General features: G+C 48.1%; 1 protein-coding gene across 3 annotated transcripts; it reads left to right on the forward strand.

The window, feature by feature from the left end:
- Positions 1-5: 5 nt before the first annotated feature.
- Positions 6-19,069, forward strand: POLM (DNA polymerase mu). 3 transcript variants are annotated; one of them, XM_083514295.1, is made up of 12 exons: positions 6-79; positions 1,865-2,078; positions 2,754-2,940; positions 6,993-7,091; positions 9,887-10,057; positions 10,700-10,771; positions 11,635-11,755; positions 12,783-12,915; positions 14,289-14,391; positions 15,113-15,400; positions 15,964-16,047; positions 18,695-19,069. In XM_083514295.1, exons 2-12 carry the CDS (start codon positions 1,885-1,887, stop codon positions 18,779-18,781), a joined length of 1,539 nt encoding a protein of 512 aa, XP_083370421.1. In that variant the 5' UTR covers positions 6-79; positions 1,865-1,884; the 3' UTR covers positions 18,782-19,069. The 3 variants fall into 3 exon arrangements, with proteins under 3 accessions (XP_083370421.1, XP_083370422.1, XP_083370423.1); XM_083514296.1 differs by lacking the exon at positions 6-79 and adding an exon at positions 714-994; XM_083514297.1 differs by lacking the exons at positions 6-79; positions 10,700-10,771 and having other exon boundaries at positions 714-2,078.
- Positions 19,070-19,521: the final 452 nt, after the last annotated feature.

The raw sequence follows: 19,521 nt of genomic DNA on the forward strand, positions 1-19,521 counted from the left end.
GGGGCGGGAGGATCCGCGGGCGCGCAGGAGCCGGGAAGCCGAGCTGCGCCGCGCTGCCGCCGGACCTCGCGCCTGGTGAGTCCCCCTGGGCTCCCGGGACTCCCGCTGCCCCCTTGGCCGCTCCGCGCTCCCGGCCCGCCGAGCTCACCTGGCGCGGATGAACCGGGAGGGGGAGAGCCAGGCCGCGGAGGCTCGTGGGGATGCGCTCGCTCGCTGGATCCGCGCATCTTTTGGAGGGGCAGCAGCACCCACCGCCTGGAACAGGGTGACGTTGGGCAGGAGCCTTTGCTCGACAAGCCTGCCCAGATATGTAGAATGTTGATATTATTTTAATCTGTTTTTAGCTTTTCATTGATCTTAAATTGTTTTCCAGTGTTTCTGCATCCTGTGCCTGTTTTGACTGATGGTTTTATTCTTTTTGTAAGCCACTTTATTCAAGCAGTATCTAAACTTTATGAAATAACTAAAAGCGAGTGAATGCAATAATTCTCCGGCTGAGCGTGGGTTCTCCTTGCCCTCCATGAGGTCCTTCCAGGAACTGCCCACTGGCCCCCATCCCCATCTTGGCTTCCTCGAGGGCCCAGGGGCCACCTTCTGGGCCCGGGGCCAGTGGTGGGCGGGACCATAATAGTGGGTGGAGCAACGAATCTTGGGCGTTTCCCTTTGTACAGAAAGACCCGCCTCCTCCCTGACACACCCTTCTCCATCCCTGGGCATTCAGGAACATCTTCCAGCCAGACACAGACTCTGCGTGAGGAGTGTGTTAGGAAGGGCAGAACTCTGCTGCAGAATCATGCTCAATTCCTTTGCCGAGTCTTGGATAGGACATTGCTGTGTTTTCCTTACTGCCTCTGCTCTTCATCTCTTGGCAGCAGCCTGAGACTCGGGTTTCAGTTGCAAGGAAAAGCTTCCTCTGCTTAACTATCTCCAGCAACATTCTAAGAGGTAAAAAGTTTTAGCTAAGACTACTATTCAAGATGCAAGAGAAAGGCAGGTAAAAAGCAATATACGCCTGGCGTATATGAATCTTATTCTTCACTGGGAACATAGGAAATGGCATTATGCGATGTGACACTATTCGTCTCCCTAGTCCAGAGTTGTCTCTTCTGACTGGCAGCCCAAAAGAGCAACACTATACCTGTCTACTCAGAAGTAAACCCCCATTGAGTCTGATAGGTCTTACAGTACTTGTAGGAAAGAGTGTCTAGGGTTGCGGCCTACTGCTCTGCCCTTTTGTACAGTTCCCCCTGCTTTTCATGGATAGGAAAGCTGCCATCCTGAGCATATCCGTTTTGCAAACTTGCTCCAGCAGGAAAATTAGGGTTTCTCTTGTCCTCTTGCTGGACAGCTGGGACTACATATTGTGCAGGCAGGTGAGAGGCTTCTTTTGACATAACCGTTAGATTAAATACTATATGGCAGGGATTCCATTTTTAACTACTATTTTGTTGATAGAAGGTTGGCCTGTCAAAATAATTCCTCTCCCTGCATTTTATTTATTTAATATCTATTATATCTTATTTCATAAAATTTATACACTGCCTGTTCATAAAAACCTCAGAGCTGTTTACAAAAGAAAAAATAGTAAAATCCAGAAAAATTACAACCCTACTTTAAAACAATCTGTGAACCTCCCTGAGATCTTCAAATGGGCAGAATACGAATTTAATTAAAAAAATCTAAAAAGGAAAAGAAAATATACAAAAGATGAAATACTAAAGCAGATTAAAATTACCTCAGCTTTCTTAGCGTCTGGATAGGCTTGTTTAAACATTCTAGCAGGCACTGCAAATAGAGCAGAGGAGGCCCCTGCCCTCTTTGCCCCGGTCTCTCGATCTTGACTGCTTTCTTTCTTTTGGGGAAGGGCCTTCCTTCGCTAAGCCAATGATGTCGCAGTTTCCAGTGAAGAAGAAGAAGCAGCGCTTGCACCTGCCCGGCCCACCAGCTCCCCTGGCGCATCCTGTGCGCTTCCCCAAAGTGGTGCTGTGCCTGGTGGAGAAGAGGATGGGAGCCACGCGCAAGGCTTTCCTTACCACTCTGGCCCGCCAAAGGGGTTTCTGCGTGGAGGATGCCAACAGGTAACAAAGGAGGTGGGCCAGGCTCTCCCTCTGAAGAAGGAAGAGGTAAAAGGGGGCAGCCCATCCTGGATTTTCAGGCCACAAATTTCCTGGGCACATTTTGTTCTGCTATGGTGCAAGAGTAGCGCTCCAAAGAGCAATAACGTGGTAGCATGAAGAGGCCAAACACCCGATAAAGTGGAGTGATGTGTGAATGGCCCTTCTAGGACAGTGACATGTTGCAGGACACCCCTGCCCCCCCCCCGAAGTCTGCAGTCCGGCAGTGGTGGAGGAAGAGGTGCGGACTGCCCCGGGTGACATCATTGAAGGGGGTGACAAAATGATAAAAATATGATTTTTTTTTAAAAAATGAGCTCACGAAACTTTTTAGTTCAGTCAACAAACGTAGCAAGATGCATCTGGCACTGGGCACCACATTGCCAGGGCCGGCACTTGCCTCCCTACAGCTGAGGGGGAAGGCAGCGGAGAGGTTCCACGCAGCTTGCCCCACCCCCATGCCCCGCGCCCAGCTTCAGGACACCTGCGACGCACCCGGCACCCGAGCGGCCAGCTACGCCGCTGCAGTCTGGAGGGGGCCTCTGCTTCCTGGGCTGGATTGACTGGGCTGGGTTTGCACAACGATGTTGCTCAGAGTCTTCTTTCCCCCTTCCTCCCCCCTCCATGTGGTGCTTCCAGTGACAGAGTTACCCACGTGGTGTCAGAGGGCAACTCTGGAGATGAGGTGGTTGAGTGGCTGCTGAAGAACGGGAGCCGCGGCATCGATGTCTTGGGTGGCTGCCCAGCGCTGCTCAACACCAGCTGGTTCACAGAGAGCATGAGTGCTGGGCGGCCTGCGGAGATTGAGCCCAGGCACCGTCTCCAGGTGAGGAAGGAGCCTTGCAGAGCCTTGTCCTGGGTTCCAGCCAGGTGCAGGCACACCGTGATTGCCATTGTAAGCTTTACAGTGGTACCTCCGGTTGCAGACTTAATTCAATCCCGAGGTCTGTTTGTAACCCAAAACTGCTTTTAACATGAGGAGCGCTTTCGCTAATGGCTCCTCCCGCTGCTGGTGCGCGACTTCCGCTCACATCCTGGGGCAAAGTTCGCAACCAGGAGCATCTACTTCCAGGTTAGCAGAGCTCGTAATCCGAAGCATACATAAGGAGGACGGTGCGTAACGAGGTTCCACTGTATTGATTACTTACGGTAACGCCTTTCTTTTTTTAAAAAAAAAAATTATTAAAGTTTTACAAATTTTATCAAACACAACAATACAAACAAACAAAAAGAAAAACAAGTATAATTTCAAAACCTTATTTTCTTAAAACTTACTTCACCGACCTCATACCTCTCCTTTCTGCATTCCCATTTCAAATATTATGTTCAGCAAATCCTCACCCTTAATTTTATCCAATTGTCAACCTTTCTTTTCTTTTAACTTAATCTTTACAGCTGTACTCCACTTAATTTCTAAAACCACATCATTCTAGCACTCATTAATTTTGCAATATTTCTTAAGATAATTCTTGAATTTCTTCCAATCTTCTTCCGCCGTCTCTTTTCCCTGGTCTCGGATTCTGCCAGTCATTTCTGCCAATCCCATATAGTCTATCACCTTCATCTGCCATTCTTCCAAGGTGGGTAGATCTTGTGTCTTCCAATACTTTGCGATGAGTATTCTTGCTGCTGTTGTAGCATACATAAAGAATGTTCTGTCTTTCTTTGGCACCAATTGGCCGACAATGCCCAGGAGAAAGGCCTCTGGCTTCTTAAGAAAGGTATACTTAAATATCTTTTTCATTTCATTATATATCATCTCCCAGAAAGCCTTAATCTTTGGGCATGTCCACCAAAGGTGAAAAAAAGTACCTTCAGTTTCTTTACATTTCCAACATTTGTTATCTGGCAAGTGGTAATTTTTTGCAAGCTTGACTGGGGTCATGTACCACCTATAAATCATTTTCATAATATTTTCCTTTAAGGCATTACATGCCGTAAATTTCATACCGGTGGTCTACAACTGTTCCCAGTCAGCAAACATAATGTTATGACCAATATCTTGTGCCCACTTTATCATAGCTGATTTCACTGTTTCATCTTGTGTATTCCATTTCAACAGCAAGTTATACATTCTTGACAAGTTCTTAGTATTGGGTTCTATCAGTTCTGTTTCTAGTTTTGATTTTTCCACCTGGAAGCCAATTTTCCTGTCCAACTTGTAAACCTCCATTATTTGATAATAATGGAGCCAATCTCACACTTCGTCTTTTAATTTCTCAAAACTCTGCAATTTCAGTTTATCTCCCTCTTGTTCCAAAATTTTCCAATATTTCGGCCATTTGACCTCCATATTGAGTTTTTTCACAGCCTTTGCTTCCATTGGTGACAACCACCTTGGGGTTTTATTTTCCAACAAATCTTTATATTTAATCCAGACATTATATAAAGCTTTCCTGACAATATGATTTTTAAAAGCTTTATGAGCTTTAACCTTGTAGTACCATAAATATGCATGCCACCCAAAAATATTGTTAAAACCTTCCAAATCCAAAATGTCTGTGTTCTCAAGAAGCAGCCAATCTTTCAACCAGCAGAAAGCTGCTGATTCATAGTAAAGTTTAAAGTCTGGCAGGGCAAATCCCCCTTTCTTTTGCATCAGTTAAAATCTTAAATTTTATTCTGGGTTTCTTGCCCTGCCAGACAAATTTCGAAATATCTTTCTGCCACTTCTTGAAACAATCCATCTTGTCCACAATTTGTAATGTTTGAAACAAAAATAACATTCTAGGCAATACATTCATTTTGATCACAGCAATACGGCCTAACAGTGAAAGCTTCAAATTTGACCATATTTCTAAATCCTTTTTTACTTCTGTCCAGCATTTCTCATAATTGTCTTTAAATAAATTCACATTTTTAGCTGTCATATTAATCCCCAAGTATTTCACTTTCTTAACCACAGTTAAGCCTGTTTCATTCTGGAACCTCTCCCTTTCAGTAGCTGTTAAATTTTTCTCTAATACCTTAGTTTTCAATTTATTCAGTTTAAATCCTGCAACTTGACCAAACTCTTGAATTAATTCTAAAACTCTTTTAGTGCTAGTGTCTGGCTCTTGTAATGTGAGTACCAAGTCATCCACAAATGCTCTCAATTTATACTGTTTAGCTCCGACCTGTACCCATTTAACCTGCTGGTCCCTTCTAATCATGTTCAGCAAAACCTCTAGGACCGATATAAAAAGCAATGGGGAAATTGGGCACCCCTGTCGTGTCCCTTTTTCAATTTTAAATTCTTCCGTAACCACATTATTTACAATTAACTTAGCCTTTTGTTCAGAATATATTCCACTCATACCATTCTCAAATCCTTGGCCTACATGGTAACGCCTTTCTAGGCCCCCAGTGCACCTCACAACAATAAACCCGCCCTGCTCCTGTCAGTCAGATGCTGAGTCCCAGTGACTGTGTAGTCACAACAGGACTGCTGAGAAGTTGGAGGTGGGGTTCTCAGCATACCTGGCAGGGTGTGGGGGGGGTCCCGAAGTATAGAGGAGTACAAATGGTATTTAGGAAAAAGTCACCTAGGAGAGCAACCCCCCCCCCCCATCAAACCTGCCTGTGAAGACTTGAGTTTTGTTGTGTGCGCTGCAATCTCTGAGAGGCAAGACACTCCATGGGTGCCAGCGCTTCCCTGGGTTTGGTAGAGTATGAGGCCCTTAATCCCGGGGTTGTAGGTTCGAGCCCCACGCTGGGCAAAAGATTCCTGCATTGCGGGGGGTTGGACTAGATGACCCTCATGGTCCCTTCCAAGTTTACAACTCTATGAATGTAGGTTGATGGAGACGGTGGTGTCCTTAGGCTACGTGCCTTTATTTACCCATATATGGAACCTGAGCAAAGGATGGAGGGGTTCACAGCATGAAAACTCCAACTGGTGATGCTTTTTTCCTATTGGGTCCAGGGGGGCTCCCAGTCATAACTTTGAGTCAAGCTCAGGGCAGGCAGGCTTGCCTCTGGGTCTCCAGCATCAGCCAAAACTGAGACACCCAAAACTAACTCCCCCTGGCCTTTTGTTCTCCTTTGTAGGATGACCACCCAGCCAGGTGGGGGGGGGGGAAACGCCTCCCCTCTGCTGGAAGCCTCTTCAGTTGTCACTATGGCAACCCATCTCTTCTTTGAGGTGCTGAGGAGGCCAGCCAAGGAACAGGTCTGGAAGGGACCCATGGATGTCATGACAGGCTAATCCCCCAAACCCATAGTGATAGGGCTGGCTGATGGCAACCCTGAACAGGAGCTCTCTCTACTGCAACATTTCCTTGTGAGTCCCGCAGAGGAACAGGGTCAGGCAAGGCCCTGCATGCTTTAACACTTGCTCTTAACGGCGTTTGTCTAGAATAGCTGTGTGGTGTTTTTTTTTTGGGGGGGTGATCTGTAAGTTAAACAGGGAGGTAGACAAAGTCTGCCCAGCCCCATTCCCAGAGTGGTTTAACAATCAATCCCTCTTTCCAGGGAAACTCGTGACAACTCCTGGCACCCTTAACCACAGCTCTCAGAATTATTTGGGGGGAAGCCATGGTTGTTTAAGGCAGTATTATAGCACTTTAAATGAATGTGGCCTAGGGGTGGCTTGAGTACTGTCATTTTTTGTGCAATTAGTAATTCCTTACCAGAAAAACAGGGTGGAGGGTGCCTCTCTAATGCAATTTCTCTGTTTCTCTCTCCGCAAACACAGTTTCCCAATTTCTCTCTTCCTCCCCTCCCCCCCCCCCCCCCGTTTCTTGCTTGTGCTCTGTTGTGACACTACTAGAGTGTGACTAAGAGAAAGTGTTTGGGGAACTGACACTTATACAGAAGGAGGATGTAAAGTTTAAAAACTATTTTTAGTTACTGACTTTAGCCCTTCAATGCAGGGGAGCTAAATGTTCTGTCTTTCAGGTGGCTGCCCATGCAGAGACGCTGGGGGCCAGGTGCCAGGTGCCAGTTTATGCTTGCCAGCGCCGAACTCTGCTGGCGCACAGGAACCAGACGCTCACGGTAATAATCTGTTTCTGGGGACAGGAATAGTTTGGGCATCCCCTTGGAGTGATTGAGCAGAGAACAAGGCTGCAGGGACAGAGAGTGTCTCCGTCACACTCGTGGCATATTATTTATTTATTTGTTTGTTTGTTTGTTTATTTATTTATTTAAAATATTTATTAAAGGTTTTAAACAATATAACACCATACACATACACAACCCAAAAACAATAAAAAATAAAAGACACCATCACCAAAATGAGAAGATACATACAAGAAAAAAGAAAGGACAACAGACAAAAAATCATATAAAAGACATAAAAAATAGTTCGATTTCATAAGCCAAATTTCCATGACCCTCTTTTCTGACTCCCTCACATCTCCCTTTTCTGTGTTCCCATTTACAAAATCTTGTTCAGCAATACTTCACCTTCTCTCAAAACTTGTTTTAAATTGTACGTTTCAACTATTATGTCTCCAATTTTACCCTTTGTTATCAAATATTTAAGTATTTAAGCTTGACATAATATTATTCAAATTTCACCTTTGTTCTTATAATTCAGTTATTTTCATGCTCCTTTCAGCTAAGTCACTAATGCCATGTTATCTTTCTATCCTGCATCATTCTAGCATTCATACAATTTACAATACTTTTGCAAATAGTCCTTAAATTTCTTCCAGTCCTCTTCCACTGTCTCTTCTCCCAGGTCTCGGATTCTGCCAGTCATTTCTGCCAGTTCCATGTAGTCTATCAGTTGCATCTGCCATTCTTCCAGAGTGGGCAAATCTTGTGTCTTCCAATATTTTGCGATGAGTATTCTTGCTGCTGTTACTGCATACATAAAGAAAGTTCTGTCCTTCTTTAACACCATTTGGCCAACAATGCCCAAAAGGAAGGCCTCTGGTTTCTTAGTGAAGGTATATTTAAATACCTTTTTCAGTTCATTATAGATCATTTCCCAGAAAGCCTTAACCTTGGGGCACGTCCACCAAAGGTGAAAGAATGTTCCCTCAGTTTCTTTACATTTCCAACACTTATTGTCTGGCAAATGGTATATTTTTGCAAGCTTGACTGGGGTCATGTACCACCTGTATATCATTTTCATAATATTTTCTTTCAGGGCATTACATGCCGTAAATTTCACACCAGTGGTCCATAACCGTTCCCAGTCAGCAAACATAATATTATAACCAATGTCTTGCGCCCATTTTATCATTGCTGATTTAACCGTTTCATCCTGAGTGTTCCATTTTAACAGCAAGTTATACATTCTTGAAAGTACCTTGGTTTTTGGTTCTAACAGTTCTGTTTCTAGTTTCGATTTTTCCACCTGGAAGCCTATTTTTTTATCAACCTTAAAGGCCTCCCTGATCTGACCATAATGTAACCAGTCTCGCACCTTGCCCTTTAATTTCTCAAAACTCTGCAATCTCCAAGTGTCTCCATCTTCTTCTACTATCTCCCAATACTTTGGCCAGTTGGCCTCCATATTGAGTCTTTTCTGAGCCTTAGCTTCCATTGGTGACAACCACCTTGGGGTCTTACTCTCTAATAAATCTTTGTATTTTGTCCAGACATTAAACAGTGTCTTCCTCACTCGTGGCATATTATTTAATACTTACAAAAATTATTGCAGATAAATGCAGAAACAGGAAACCAGAGGCACATGGAAAACATTTTGAGCCCATTGGAATGGATGAACAATAAGGGATGGAAGAAAAGCAGCTCAACCTAAACATGGCAAATCATAATATGAGAGAAGCTCTGGATTTCTTCCTTGCTTACCCAGCTCAAACACTGAGGAGGCCATATGGTGCAACCTCACTAAATTGCATAGCTCAGGTATTGAGGACACCCCCAGGATAGAAATAATGGTTCCACCACTTTACCAGCCTTGACAAGCAGCCTGACAGCCACAAAACAGGTGAAGAGTTTCCTAGGGCGGAGGCAAACAGCAAATCTTGCATCTACCTCCCCCTCTGCCTGTTTTTAAATCACCTTTGAATTTTTTCCAATGCTTCTGCTTATTGTGTGTGTTGCTGATTTGTTTATGTATTTTTTAAAAAAACTTGTCTTGAAGTGGCATGTGTCTTAAAAAGGGAGTAATAGTAATAATTTTATTATTTGTACCCCGACCATCTGACTAGCTTGCCCCAGCCACTCTGGGCAGCTTCCAACATAATATAAAAACACAACAGAACATCACACATTAAAAACTTCCCTTTCCAGGGCTGCCTTCAGATGTCTTCTAAAGGTTGAGTAGTTCTTTATCTCCTTGATATCTGATGGGAGGGCATTCCACGGGGAGGGTGCCCCTACCGAGAAGGCCCTCTGCCTGGTCCCCTGTAACCTCACTTCTTGAAATGAGGGAACAGCCAGAAGACCCTCGGAGCTGGACCTCAATGTCCATGCTGAATGATGGGAGTGGAGATGCCCCTTCAGGTATACTGGGCCGAGGGTATCAATTCTGTTCAGAAATAAGTGGTTGGGTAAGGGTCAGGTGCTAAACCTTTTGCATGTCAGGCTGTTGTTGGGGGCACAGGAATGGTAAAGATGGCAACCCTAAGTCAGAGTATCGCTGTGTTCAAAGCTAGCAGGTCAGGGCAAACCCTTCTGCTCTGTCCTTCTCCCTGATGTGCTGGCTTTACCCAGGCGGGGAGAGTCTGCCTTGATGAATATGCGGCTGCATTCAGAAGCAGGATACTCTGCATATGCAGTTGGTGAGATGGTCAGATCCTCTTTTGAGTGTTTGAACTTGCTTTTGCCAGGGAGCCCCCTTTGAGAATGATCCTTAATTGCCTTTCCCTTGACAGGAAGGTCTGCAAACGATGGCAGAGGAGGCACACTTTTGCGGCAGCGAAGCCCGCAGCCTGGCCTTCTGCAGGGCTGCCTCTGTCCTCAAGTCCTTACCCTGGACAGTCAGAAGAGTGCAGGAGCTGCGCTCCCTTCCCTGCCTAGGAGAGCACTCCAGGAGAATCATCCAGGTGATGGCGCTCCCTGAATCTTCCTCTCTTTCCTCCACAGCCTTGGCTTCTCTCTTCTGCCACGCTCTACATGCCACCAGAAGGTTTCCTTGCTGACTTTGCACCCAGAAGGAAATGTGACCTTCAGGCTGATAAAACCTCTCCACTTCTACTCCGCCCCTGTTCCCTAAAGGAATGCAGACCTCCCGGAGTGGCAGGGAAGGTTATCCCAGCCCTGACGGAGCCGAAATAGTGTCTGTTCTGATGCCGTTGTACACCTCCAGGAAGCACCGTAGTTTAGCCTGCGACAGCAACTAGTTTTTGCCATTACCAGGACACAGGTCTTTGGATAATCTTTTTCCTAGACACAATACTGGTATATTTCACCTTGAGTTGCAGCTGGTAGTTCATTATTCTTTGAATAATGTCTCTTCTGATGTCTTGAGCAGAAAGAGGTCCATCTTTCCCATCAACTCCTGCCCAATCCCAATCTCCTTCTTTTAACCAGAAGTCTCTGGAGTGGAACCTTCCACACGCCAACCTGGGCACTGCAACTGAGCCCTGCTCTCTTCCAGAGTGTCAGAGCTCCGTGCATCTTTTAGCAGTTCTGTGGATGGGGACCGTCATGGCTGAGACAGCTTTGCCTTTGTCTCCCCTGACCAGGAGGTGCTGGAAGACGGCGCGTCTGCGGAGGTGGAGCGAGTCAAGCATTCTGAGAGATACCAGGCAATGAAGGTGCGATGGCTGTTACTGAATGGCTTTTGGCCTGGTGTGGGTAACCTGTGGCCCACCAGAGGATGTTGGCCTAGAGCTCCTGCCAGCCAGTATGGCCCTGTGGTTAGGGATGATGGGATTTGTAGTCCACTGACATCTGGGAGGCCATAGGTTAGCAATCACTGGCCTAGTGGTTATGGGTGGGTATTGGGGAACATGCAGTGGCCCTTGGGCACGTGTTCTGTGCCCCTGGATCAGGGCTTTGTCTGTCTCAGTTATGTGAGAGTAGAGAGGAAACGTTCCCTGTGGTGGGAAGAGTGCTGTTGTGCTCAGGCCCTGCTTTTTGGATTTCCATAGACATTTGGTTGGCCACTGTGAGAACAGGATGTTAGGCTGGCTGGCCTTGGGCCTGATCCTGCAGGCTCTTCACAAATCAAATCAAATCTTTATTGTCGTAGTCAATGGCCAGCATTAAGAAAGCAAGTTGTTCCTGAAAAACCTCAGTCAGTGATGAACCCATCTAGGCCATCTAAAAACATTTAAATCAATCCTCACAGTTATTAATGACATGGTTGTCATAACCAGTATCAGCCATCAAGTGCCTCGGTAAATGGGAATATTTTTAAATTTCTGAAAGATAGCAATGAGGGAGATACAGCAGGGTGCGCATTGCACAAACATGGAGCCACCACTGAGAAGGCCCTGTCACAAGTCGGCGTCAGTCAGCTAGCAGCCAGAGGAGGTGCTACCACAATGCAAGTCTCTTTGTACATGGCAGGGCAATGCTAAGGCACATCCTTAGGCCTTTGCCCTGTGCATTGAACGGAATAGATGCCCTTGAATTTGCTCCAGAATCCTTTCATCAACAAACTTTCACTCGGCAGGTTTTCACAAAGATCTTTGGGGTTGGGGTGAAGACGGCCAGCCGGTGGTATCAGGAAGGACTGAGGACGCTGGCCGACCTGCAGGCACATCGAGCAAAGCTGAGCAAGGAACAGGAAGTTGGTAAGTATCCATGCAGTAAGAAGAGGGACTTGGGGGTTAAAGCGAGGTAAGGGTACACATTTTGCCCTAAAGTATTCATAGTTTGAATATTTTAACATATAATAAGCACTCTAACATAAAGATCCACATTATTTATATATGCATTTTTGACCCAGGCTTTAGAAACTGACTTTGTGGTTTAATAGCTATAGTTGCTTTTTCTATTTTCATTTATTTTATTTTATTTTTAGAAAAAGGTAACTGGAGCTGATCCTGTTCCACTTTAGATGCCAAATATATATTATCAGTGAATCATAAGTTTTCACAGAAAATTGAAATTACTGAAAAGTGGTATAATAACTTGTCAATTTTTAAACAATTAAATCTCTTTGGGTTGTAGCCAACTAAATTTTACTCTGAGTAGGTCCATTGAAATGAATAGACTGAAGTTAGTTGCAATAATTAATTTCAGTGGGTCTCCTGGGTATGCCTAGCATTGCATACCAGTTGTTATTTCACAAAATAACACTCATCTAGTTTTTGTTAATTAGCAAAAGTATCAAACCAGAAGAAAAAATATATATTTTATTATTGTAAGATTAATTTGCCATTATTTGAGCTGTCAGATGCCTAGCTCTAGTTCTGGCTTGAGTACTTTGTGGAGAGTCACAGATGTGCCTGCTTTGCGGCTGCCTTGGATCCTCTGCCCAGCACTGGCGTGGGCTCTTGCCTCCAGGGCAGAAGCAAGAAGTTGCAAGAGCCCAGAACACCGTGCCTTATACCATGTCAGAGTCTGATCCCTTGGTCTATCTAGCTCAGTATTGTCTGCACTGACTGGCAGTGACTCCAAGAGGTTCCGACAGGACCTTCCCTGCCCTCCCTGGGATGTTCTGCACGCAGCGCAGCAGCTCTGCCATTGTGTTGTGCTCCTTTCCTTATCTGTAGTGGATGGACAGAAATCTGCTGCCTTCCTGTCTCCTTGCTTTTTCGTCCTCAAGTGCTGAGGGGCTCCTGAACACACCTGGTGGTGGGTTTCTTTTCCCCGCAGGGCTCCTTCATTATGACGACCTCAACACCCCAGTGGAGCGCTCTGACGCAGAGGCCATTAGCCAGGTGGTGCGAGACGCAGTGGGGCAGTGCTTGCCTGGGGCTTCTGTGACGTTGGCTGGTGGCTTTAGAAGGTGATGATGGGCTCTTGACAAACATGCTGGAATTCCTGTGCCAAGAATGTGCCAAGCTTGGTTCTTCTGATTCCCAGGAGGTACTTCCTCCTGCAGTACTCATTCGCCCCTCTGGTAGAGCATAAGGCACTTTCAGAATCTGCTTATAAATGCCACATTGCAGGGAACTCTGGAAATTGCCCAGTAAAGCAGGATAGGGATCTATCGCAGATATTTCAAGCATGCTCTCAAAATGATGGTCCTTCCTGGGCATCTTGAGAGAGGCTAGGACTGGTTGTCTGTAGCATAGATATGCCTTGCCTTTGCTTCTCATGAGGAACAATTCAGGAAATGATGTTTGCAGTGGGCCAGGGGAGACTGGCACAAAGTACAACTTTCACATTCCGATGAAGAAAGGAACACAGGCGTAAGTCCTCCTCTGCCATTCTTCCTTGGAGGCCAGCAGGTAGATGGGGTGTGCAGAAAGAGGAAGATGTGCAATCACGTTTTATTCAGTTGAGCATTTATTTAACCCAGCAAAGCAGACCTGCTTTTGTTCTCACACTGGCTGCCTTTGCATGTCCTAAATAATAGTTCAGTGTGATGTTGATGCACCGCAGGAAGCCTTCCATTTCCACGCTGCCTCCTGCTTCCCACACGTCCAGGAGGAGGAGATCAGCTTGCGATTTAGTCACACTTCAGGGTCCAGCTAGACAACTTGACAGCGATTTATTTTAAACAAGCCAGACCTGCTAACTTTGGGTGGTATTCCTATAAGTTTTACTCAGAATAAACTCACTTAAATTCATGACCGTGACTAAGCTAGGTCTATTAGTTCAAATGGGTCTACTGTGAGCAAAACATACTTGAATGACAGCCCATGGTTTGAAGTTGACCTGTGTTGTTGGACTACAACTCCCATCATCCCTGACCATCCCTGCTTGTGCTAGCTAGGAATAATAGGAGTTGTAGTCCAACAACAGCTGGAGACTGAAGTTTGAGAAACACTGGCACAGTGAGCCTATGGTTAAACAAAAGCCGAAGCTTCCATATCTCTCCAAGCCGCCCAGGAGCAGAAGAGCGAGCAAAGAGGCTCCCAGCGCTCCTTCCCATGGCATCAAGCTGTGTCTTAGGGTGACATGTAAACATATCCATTAAATAGCAAAGATTTGCCACATGGCAATGAGCAAACCAGGCTAGTTCTGACTTGGATTAAGTCTAGGCTTAGGTGATGCGCACAGCAAGAAAATAAACTGGAGTCATTGTCCAGAGCTGGACTGGACGGAACAAGAGAGCACAGCCTGTTTTGCAGGGGCTTCCTCCCGTGAGAGAGGCGGCTTCCTTCTGCCTGCCTTCCCGTGACTCAGTGATTCCTGCTATGTCTACCCTTACAGAGGGAAACAAACTGGCCATGATGTTGACTTGCTTCTCACACACCCTACGGAAGGCCAAGAAGTGGGACTGCTGAAGAAAGTCATCAGCTGGCTGGATAAGCAGGTTGGAGCAGAGTTGGGTAGCCCAGGGGGGAATATGGTGGGGAATCATAAGGATTACTGGGAAAGCGGTACATGGAACATTTCAGACACTCTCAAAGCAGAGGTAGCACAGTGACCCTCTAGATCACAACTCCCATCATCCCAAACCATTGGCCATGCTGGCTGGGAGCTGGTGTCTGACAGCATCTGGAGGGTCGCAGCTTCCCCCATGCCTGTCCTAAAGGCTTGATATTGGCAATTCCCAAACTGTATGGGAGGCTGCGTGGGAGTGGGGAAATTAAGGGATTGACGGCTGCTGTGAGCGCTAAGGGCCCACCTACATAGGAGCCGGCCCCTTGCATCTCTGCAGGTTCTGTTGCTCCAGCATTCCCTTATTCCTATCAGCTTCCACACTGTTGGTGGAGTGGGTGGGCGATTCCGTTGTGCATTGCCAACCCAGGAGGCTGCTTGTTGCATTTCTGCAGGAGTCATTGTTCTGAGCATGACCATGTGTGTCCAGATCAGAAGCTTCAGCAGGAGCATAGAATCACAGAATTGTAGAGTTGGGAGGGACCCCCTGGAATGCGTAGGGTGTGGGGTCTTCTGCAACACGAAAGCCTATTTCTGCACCTTTTCTAGGTGCAAGTGAGATACCTCCCTCGGCCATCAGGTGTTCAGAAAACCCTTGGCCGTAGAAATGCTGAGTGGTGTGAGTTTTGCATTCTGCTGCCCTGTCTTCCTAGGGCTTCTTGCTCTATCACAGCAGCCGGAGAAACACTTTCCAGGCTCTTGAAGACCCGGAGCTGTGGAGCAGCAGCAGTGCAAGTGCAATGGACCATTTTGAACGATGTCTCTCCATTTTCCGCCTTCACCTTCCTGGGGGTGTTCAGATCGGTGCCGGGGCTCAGAAGCCTGGTGGTGCAGTGACAGGTTCTGGAGTGTCCAGTTTCTGGAAAGCTGTGAGGGTGGACTTGGTTGTGACTCCCTTCAGTCAGTTTCCATTTGCTTTGCTTGGCTGGACAGGCTCAAAGGTGAGTTCAACAGGTATCTTGCCTGGGATTGGAGTTTTCCATCATGGATCCTGGTTCTGTATTTCAATTTGCATCTTCCTTTCTTTTTCAAAACTTGGAAGGCCATAACACACTGGAAAGAATCCTTACAGCAGTTAGTAAGTGTCTCAGGCCAGCACTAGGAACGGCATTGGAATCGCCACCTCCTGCTTTAGGGAGCCATTTCTTAGCATTTTATACAAGGCATTTATACCCCACTGTTTAGCCAAAAGGCTCCTAGATACGTAACATTTCTCCCTAATTCTGGGTAATCTTTACATCGTAAAGGGACTGTGTAGTCCACTTGCCACTGGTTGCAAGAGATCTGGTAGAATTGCATGCTCTCCACATAAAGCAGATGTGAATTAAAAGGAGGTGAGAACAGTTAATCTTTCAGAGACCCTGCAGACACACTTTAGGTGGGTATGTGCTTCAGGTTTAAGAGCCTTTAATTACAGAATGAATGGAATTCTCATGCAATCCGTTTGGCAGGGACTGCCTTAGCAACCCATCTCCTTTCTTCTCTCCCCTTGGCTACGTCCCAGAATTTTGAGCGCGACCTCAGGCGCTACTCCAAGCACGAGAAGAAGATGGCTCTCAACAATCATGCCCTTTATCACCTGGAGCAGGTACACGGCTTTTGACAGAGGAGCATCAAAGAAGGAAGGGTCTTTCCACCTGGGTTGCCTGTGGCTTTGCGCCTGGTTTATCCTTATAGAACTGGGGAGGGGGGCATTTGGGGCTCTTTTATAGAACAGGGGTCTTCTGTTTGTGGCCCTTCCTCATGGGCCAACATCAACAGGTGGGTGGGGCAACCTGTCTGTCAAATCACATGGTGCCACATGATTGACAGGCTTGTGCAGGGATTGCCAAAGTGGTGGGGAGGGCCAAAGAAAGGAGCAGAGGCAGTGGATCTTGTGCTTTGCCTTGGCTTGCAAAACACCCCTCTGATTTCTCCCCCCACCCTTACGCTGGCAGGGAGGGAAGGGAGCGAGGAGGAAGGGCCTTCTGCAAGGGGACTCCTCGGGCTTTGCTGATGCTTGCAGAAGGACCTTTCTTTCTGCTTGCCTTTCCGTCCCCAGTAGGGAAGTGGTGCATGCAGCCAAACTGAGCAGGATGTAGCCCCTGCTAAATCGTTTTGGCTGCAAGTGCCTGTTTCTGCAGCAAAGGCAGAATTGAAACCCTTCCTTCCTTCCCATGGTATCAGCTGGTGGGACAGTGAGCGGGGATTGTGGAAAATTACCGTATTTTTCGCCCCATAAGACGCACTTTTTCCTCTCCAAAAATGAAGAGGAAATCGGGGGTGCGTCTTATGGGGCGAATGCCTGCAAGCCTCGCGCCCTCGGCAGGAGGTCCCACCGGGTGCGCGAGGCTTGGGGCGGCAGCCTGTCGCCCGAAGCACGGGGAGCCCTCGGGAGGGCTCCCCCTGCTTCGGGCGAGTGTCTGCAAGCCTCGCGCACCCGGCAGGAGGTCCCACCGGGTGCGCGAGGCTTGGGGCGGCAGCGGACTTCTAGCTTCTAGGTGCGCGCAAGCAGTCCGCTGCCGCCCCAAGCCTGGCGCACCCGGCAGGAGGTCCCACCGGGTGCGCCAGGCTTGGGGCGGCAGCGGACTGCTAGCTTCTAGGTGCGCGCAAGCAGTCCGCTGCCGCCCCAAGCCTGGCGCACCCGGCAGGGGGTGCGCGAGGCTTGGGGCGGCAGCGGACTGCTTGCGCGCACCTAGAAGCTAGCAGTCCGCTGCCGCCCCAAGCCTGGCGCACCCGGCAGGAGGTCCCACCGGGTGCGCCAGGCTTGGGGCGGCAGCGGACTGCTAGCTTCTAGGTGTGCGCAAGCAGTCCGCTGCCGCCCCAAGCCTGGCGCACCCGGTGGGACCTCCTGCCGGGTGCGCCAGGCTTGGGGCGGCAGCGGACTGCTTGCGCGCACCTAGAAGCTTGGGGCGCACTGAGCTCAGCACGCCCCAAGCTCCTGGTATAGCGCAGCGATCCGCTAGCCCTGGGAGAGCCCCGCGGCTCTCCCAGGGCTAGCGGACTGCTTGCCGGCACGCAGAAGCTTGGGGCGCGCTGACCTCAGCTTGCCCCAAGCTTCTGGATTAGCGCAGGAGTCCGCTAGCCCTGGGAGAGGCGCCCGGCTCTCCCACGCTAGCGGAGACCTTGCCTGCACGCAGAAGCTTGGGGCGCGCTGAGCTCCGCACGCCCCAAGCTCCTGGTGTAGCGCAGCGCACCTGGGGGGGAAATAAAATTTTTTTCCTTTATTTCCCCCCCAAAAATCTAGGTGCGTCTTATGGGCCGGTGCGTCTTATGGGGCGAAAAATACGGTACCCCTCCCCATTTTTCAGGAGTCAGTCCTGAGGAAAAATCTGTACCTGCTGCCCTGCAGGAAATCTTTGGGAGAAGAAAAGGCTGAGGAGCGAACCCTGCACAGATCTGGAGTGGAGTCCCTAAGAGGGTTGGGTGGCGCCTTGGACGCCTCCTTCCGGCTGGTGCCAAAGGTTTTGCTCTGCTTTCCTTTGGATGGCATCGGGGGGGGGGGGGTCTTGCCGTCTGGGCAGCCCAGGACCTCCAGACAGGCTGCCCAGGCTTGCGCCCTGCAGAGGTCACTTCAGTGCAGCTTGACTTCACCCCTGGAGGCACACTCCATTGTCTCCTGAGACAACACTGGCATTGCTGCAGAAGTTTCCATTTGTTTTTTCCAAAAAGGCCGGTTTCCAGGCCTTTTCAACAGCTTGTGAAATGTCACCAGCTGGGATGGTTGCCCTCTGCCTCCGAGGTCGGTGGCAGCAATGCTTCTGGAGACCACTAGAGGGAGGCAGACTCGTGTGCTCAGATCCTGCTAGTGGGGTTCAGACAGGCGCCTGGTTGGCCCTGTGAGAAGAGGGTGCTGGACTAGGTGGGCCCCTGGCCTGATCCAGGAAGGCACTTCTTACACACTCAGACAAGGCGAGGGGTGGAGAAGACTCTCTGGCTGTTGGACTCCTGGGCTGCCACATCCTAGTCCTTTACCATTAAGCGTCCGAAGTAGAAGCATTGTCCTTTCTTACAGTTCCTGAGACAGGAGTGACACAAATTCTGCAAAACAAGGGTGTTTGCATGCAATCTCTTTAAGATGCATAATTTGTGCAGCTTACAAAGTTTGTGCAAAATTTTTGTGGTGGTTTTGTTTTTTTCAGAATGGAGTCTGCAGAGCCCTACTTAACGGGCGTAGGGAGAAAGTAGGACGTGGAGGAAATCATTTCAGCCTCTGGTTAATTTGTTTATGTGTGTGTCTTTTAAACCCCCTTCAGAAATTTTTTTTGACCGCTGCCTCTGAAGAAGAGATTTTCCAGCATTTAGACTTGGAGTATGTACCCCCAGAAGAGAGAAACTCCTGATTTCTGCCATGCAAATCACCTACTTCATCCCACGGAAATCACTGGCCCATCCAAGTGAAATGGGAACACGTTCCAGCTCCTCTGAATTGCCTGGCACTCTTGCTGTTGGAACAGGAGGACCTCTTCCCTTTTTACACTGATTTCAGAAATAGGCCTGTTGGATCAGAAACCTGTGTGTGTGTGTGTGTGTGTGTGTGTGCGCGCGCGCACGCACGTGTGCCTGGGTGTCCTATGTTCATGGATTTTAAGGAAATAAACAAGCACTTTTTCTGTGTCTGTGCTGCCTCAGTTTCTGTCTTGAATTTTTCCTAGCACAGCAAATGGTGGCGGCAGCCTGTGTGTTTGCATGGTTCCTGTCACAGTTGGACTGCTTTGCAAATCTGCCCACAGGCCCAAAGGTCTTGGTGAGCCTTGCAAGTACAAGGGGGTGCCTCATATTTTGCTTCTGTATTGGGGACTGGCAGGCAGGCAGACATTCCCAGTGGGGCACAGTGCAGGGTTCCTGTGCTGGTTGCAGTGGGAGTGGAACAGGCCAGGCTCCCCTCGTTTGAGAGGCAGGTGCATGTTTGTAGGGAAGTGGGACTGGGCCCCTCCAACCACTAGGCAGCAGGTGCTGGAGTAGCTGGGGGGTCCTGGAGGACAGAGCTGTGTGTGCCCCCCAAGTGTCAGCAGCCAAGGGCAAGTCAGTAATAAGACACCTGGTGTCAGTGAAGTTAACTATTTCAGGAAACCAAAAGAGT

The sequence above is a fragment of the Podarcis liolepis genome, assembly GCF_965112155.1.
Source record: "Podarcis liolepis genome assembly, chromosome: 7".
NCBI lineage: Eukaryota > Metazoa > Chordata > Lepidosauria > Squamata > Lacertidae > Podarcis > Podarcis liolepis.

Coding starts and splice junctions, on each gene's coding strand:
- POLM (XM_083514295.1), top strand. CDS start 1,885: ATGATGTCGCAGTTTCCAGTGAAGAAGAAGAAGCAGCGCTTGCACCTG. Junction 12,916..14,288: donor TTGGCTGGTGGCTTTAGAAG/GTGATGATGGGC, acceptor CTACCCTTACAG/AGGGAAACAAACTGGCCATG. Junction 15,401..15,963: donor TTGGCTGGACAGGCTCAAAG/GTGAGTTCAACA, acceptor GCTACGTCCCAG/AATTTTGAGCGCGACCTCAG.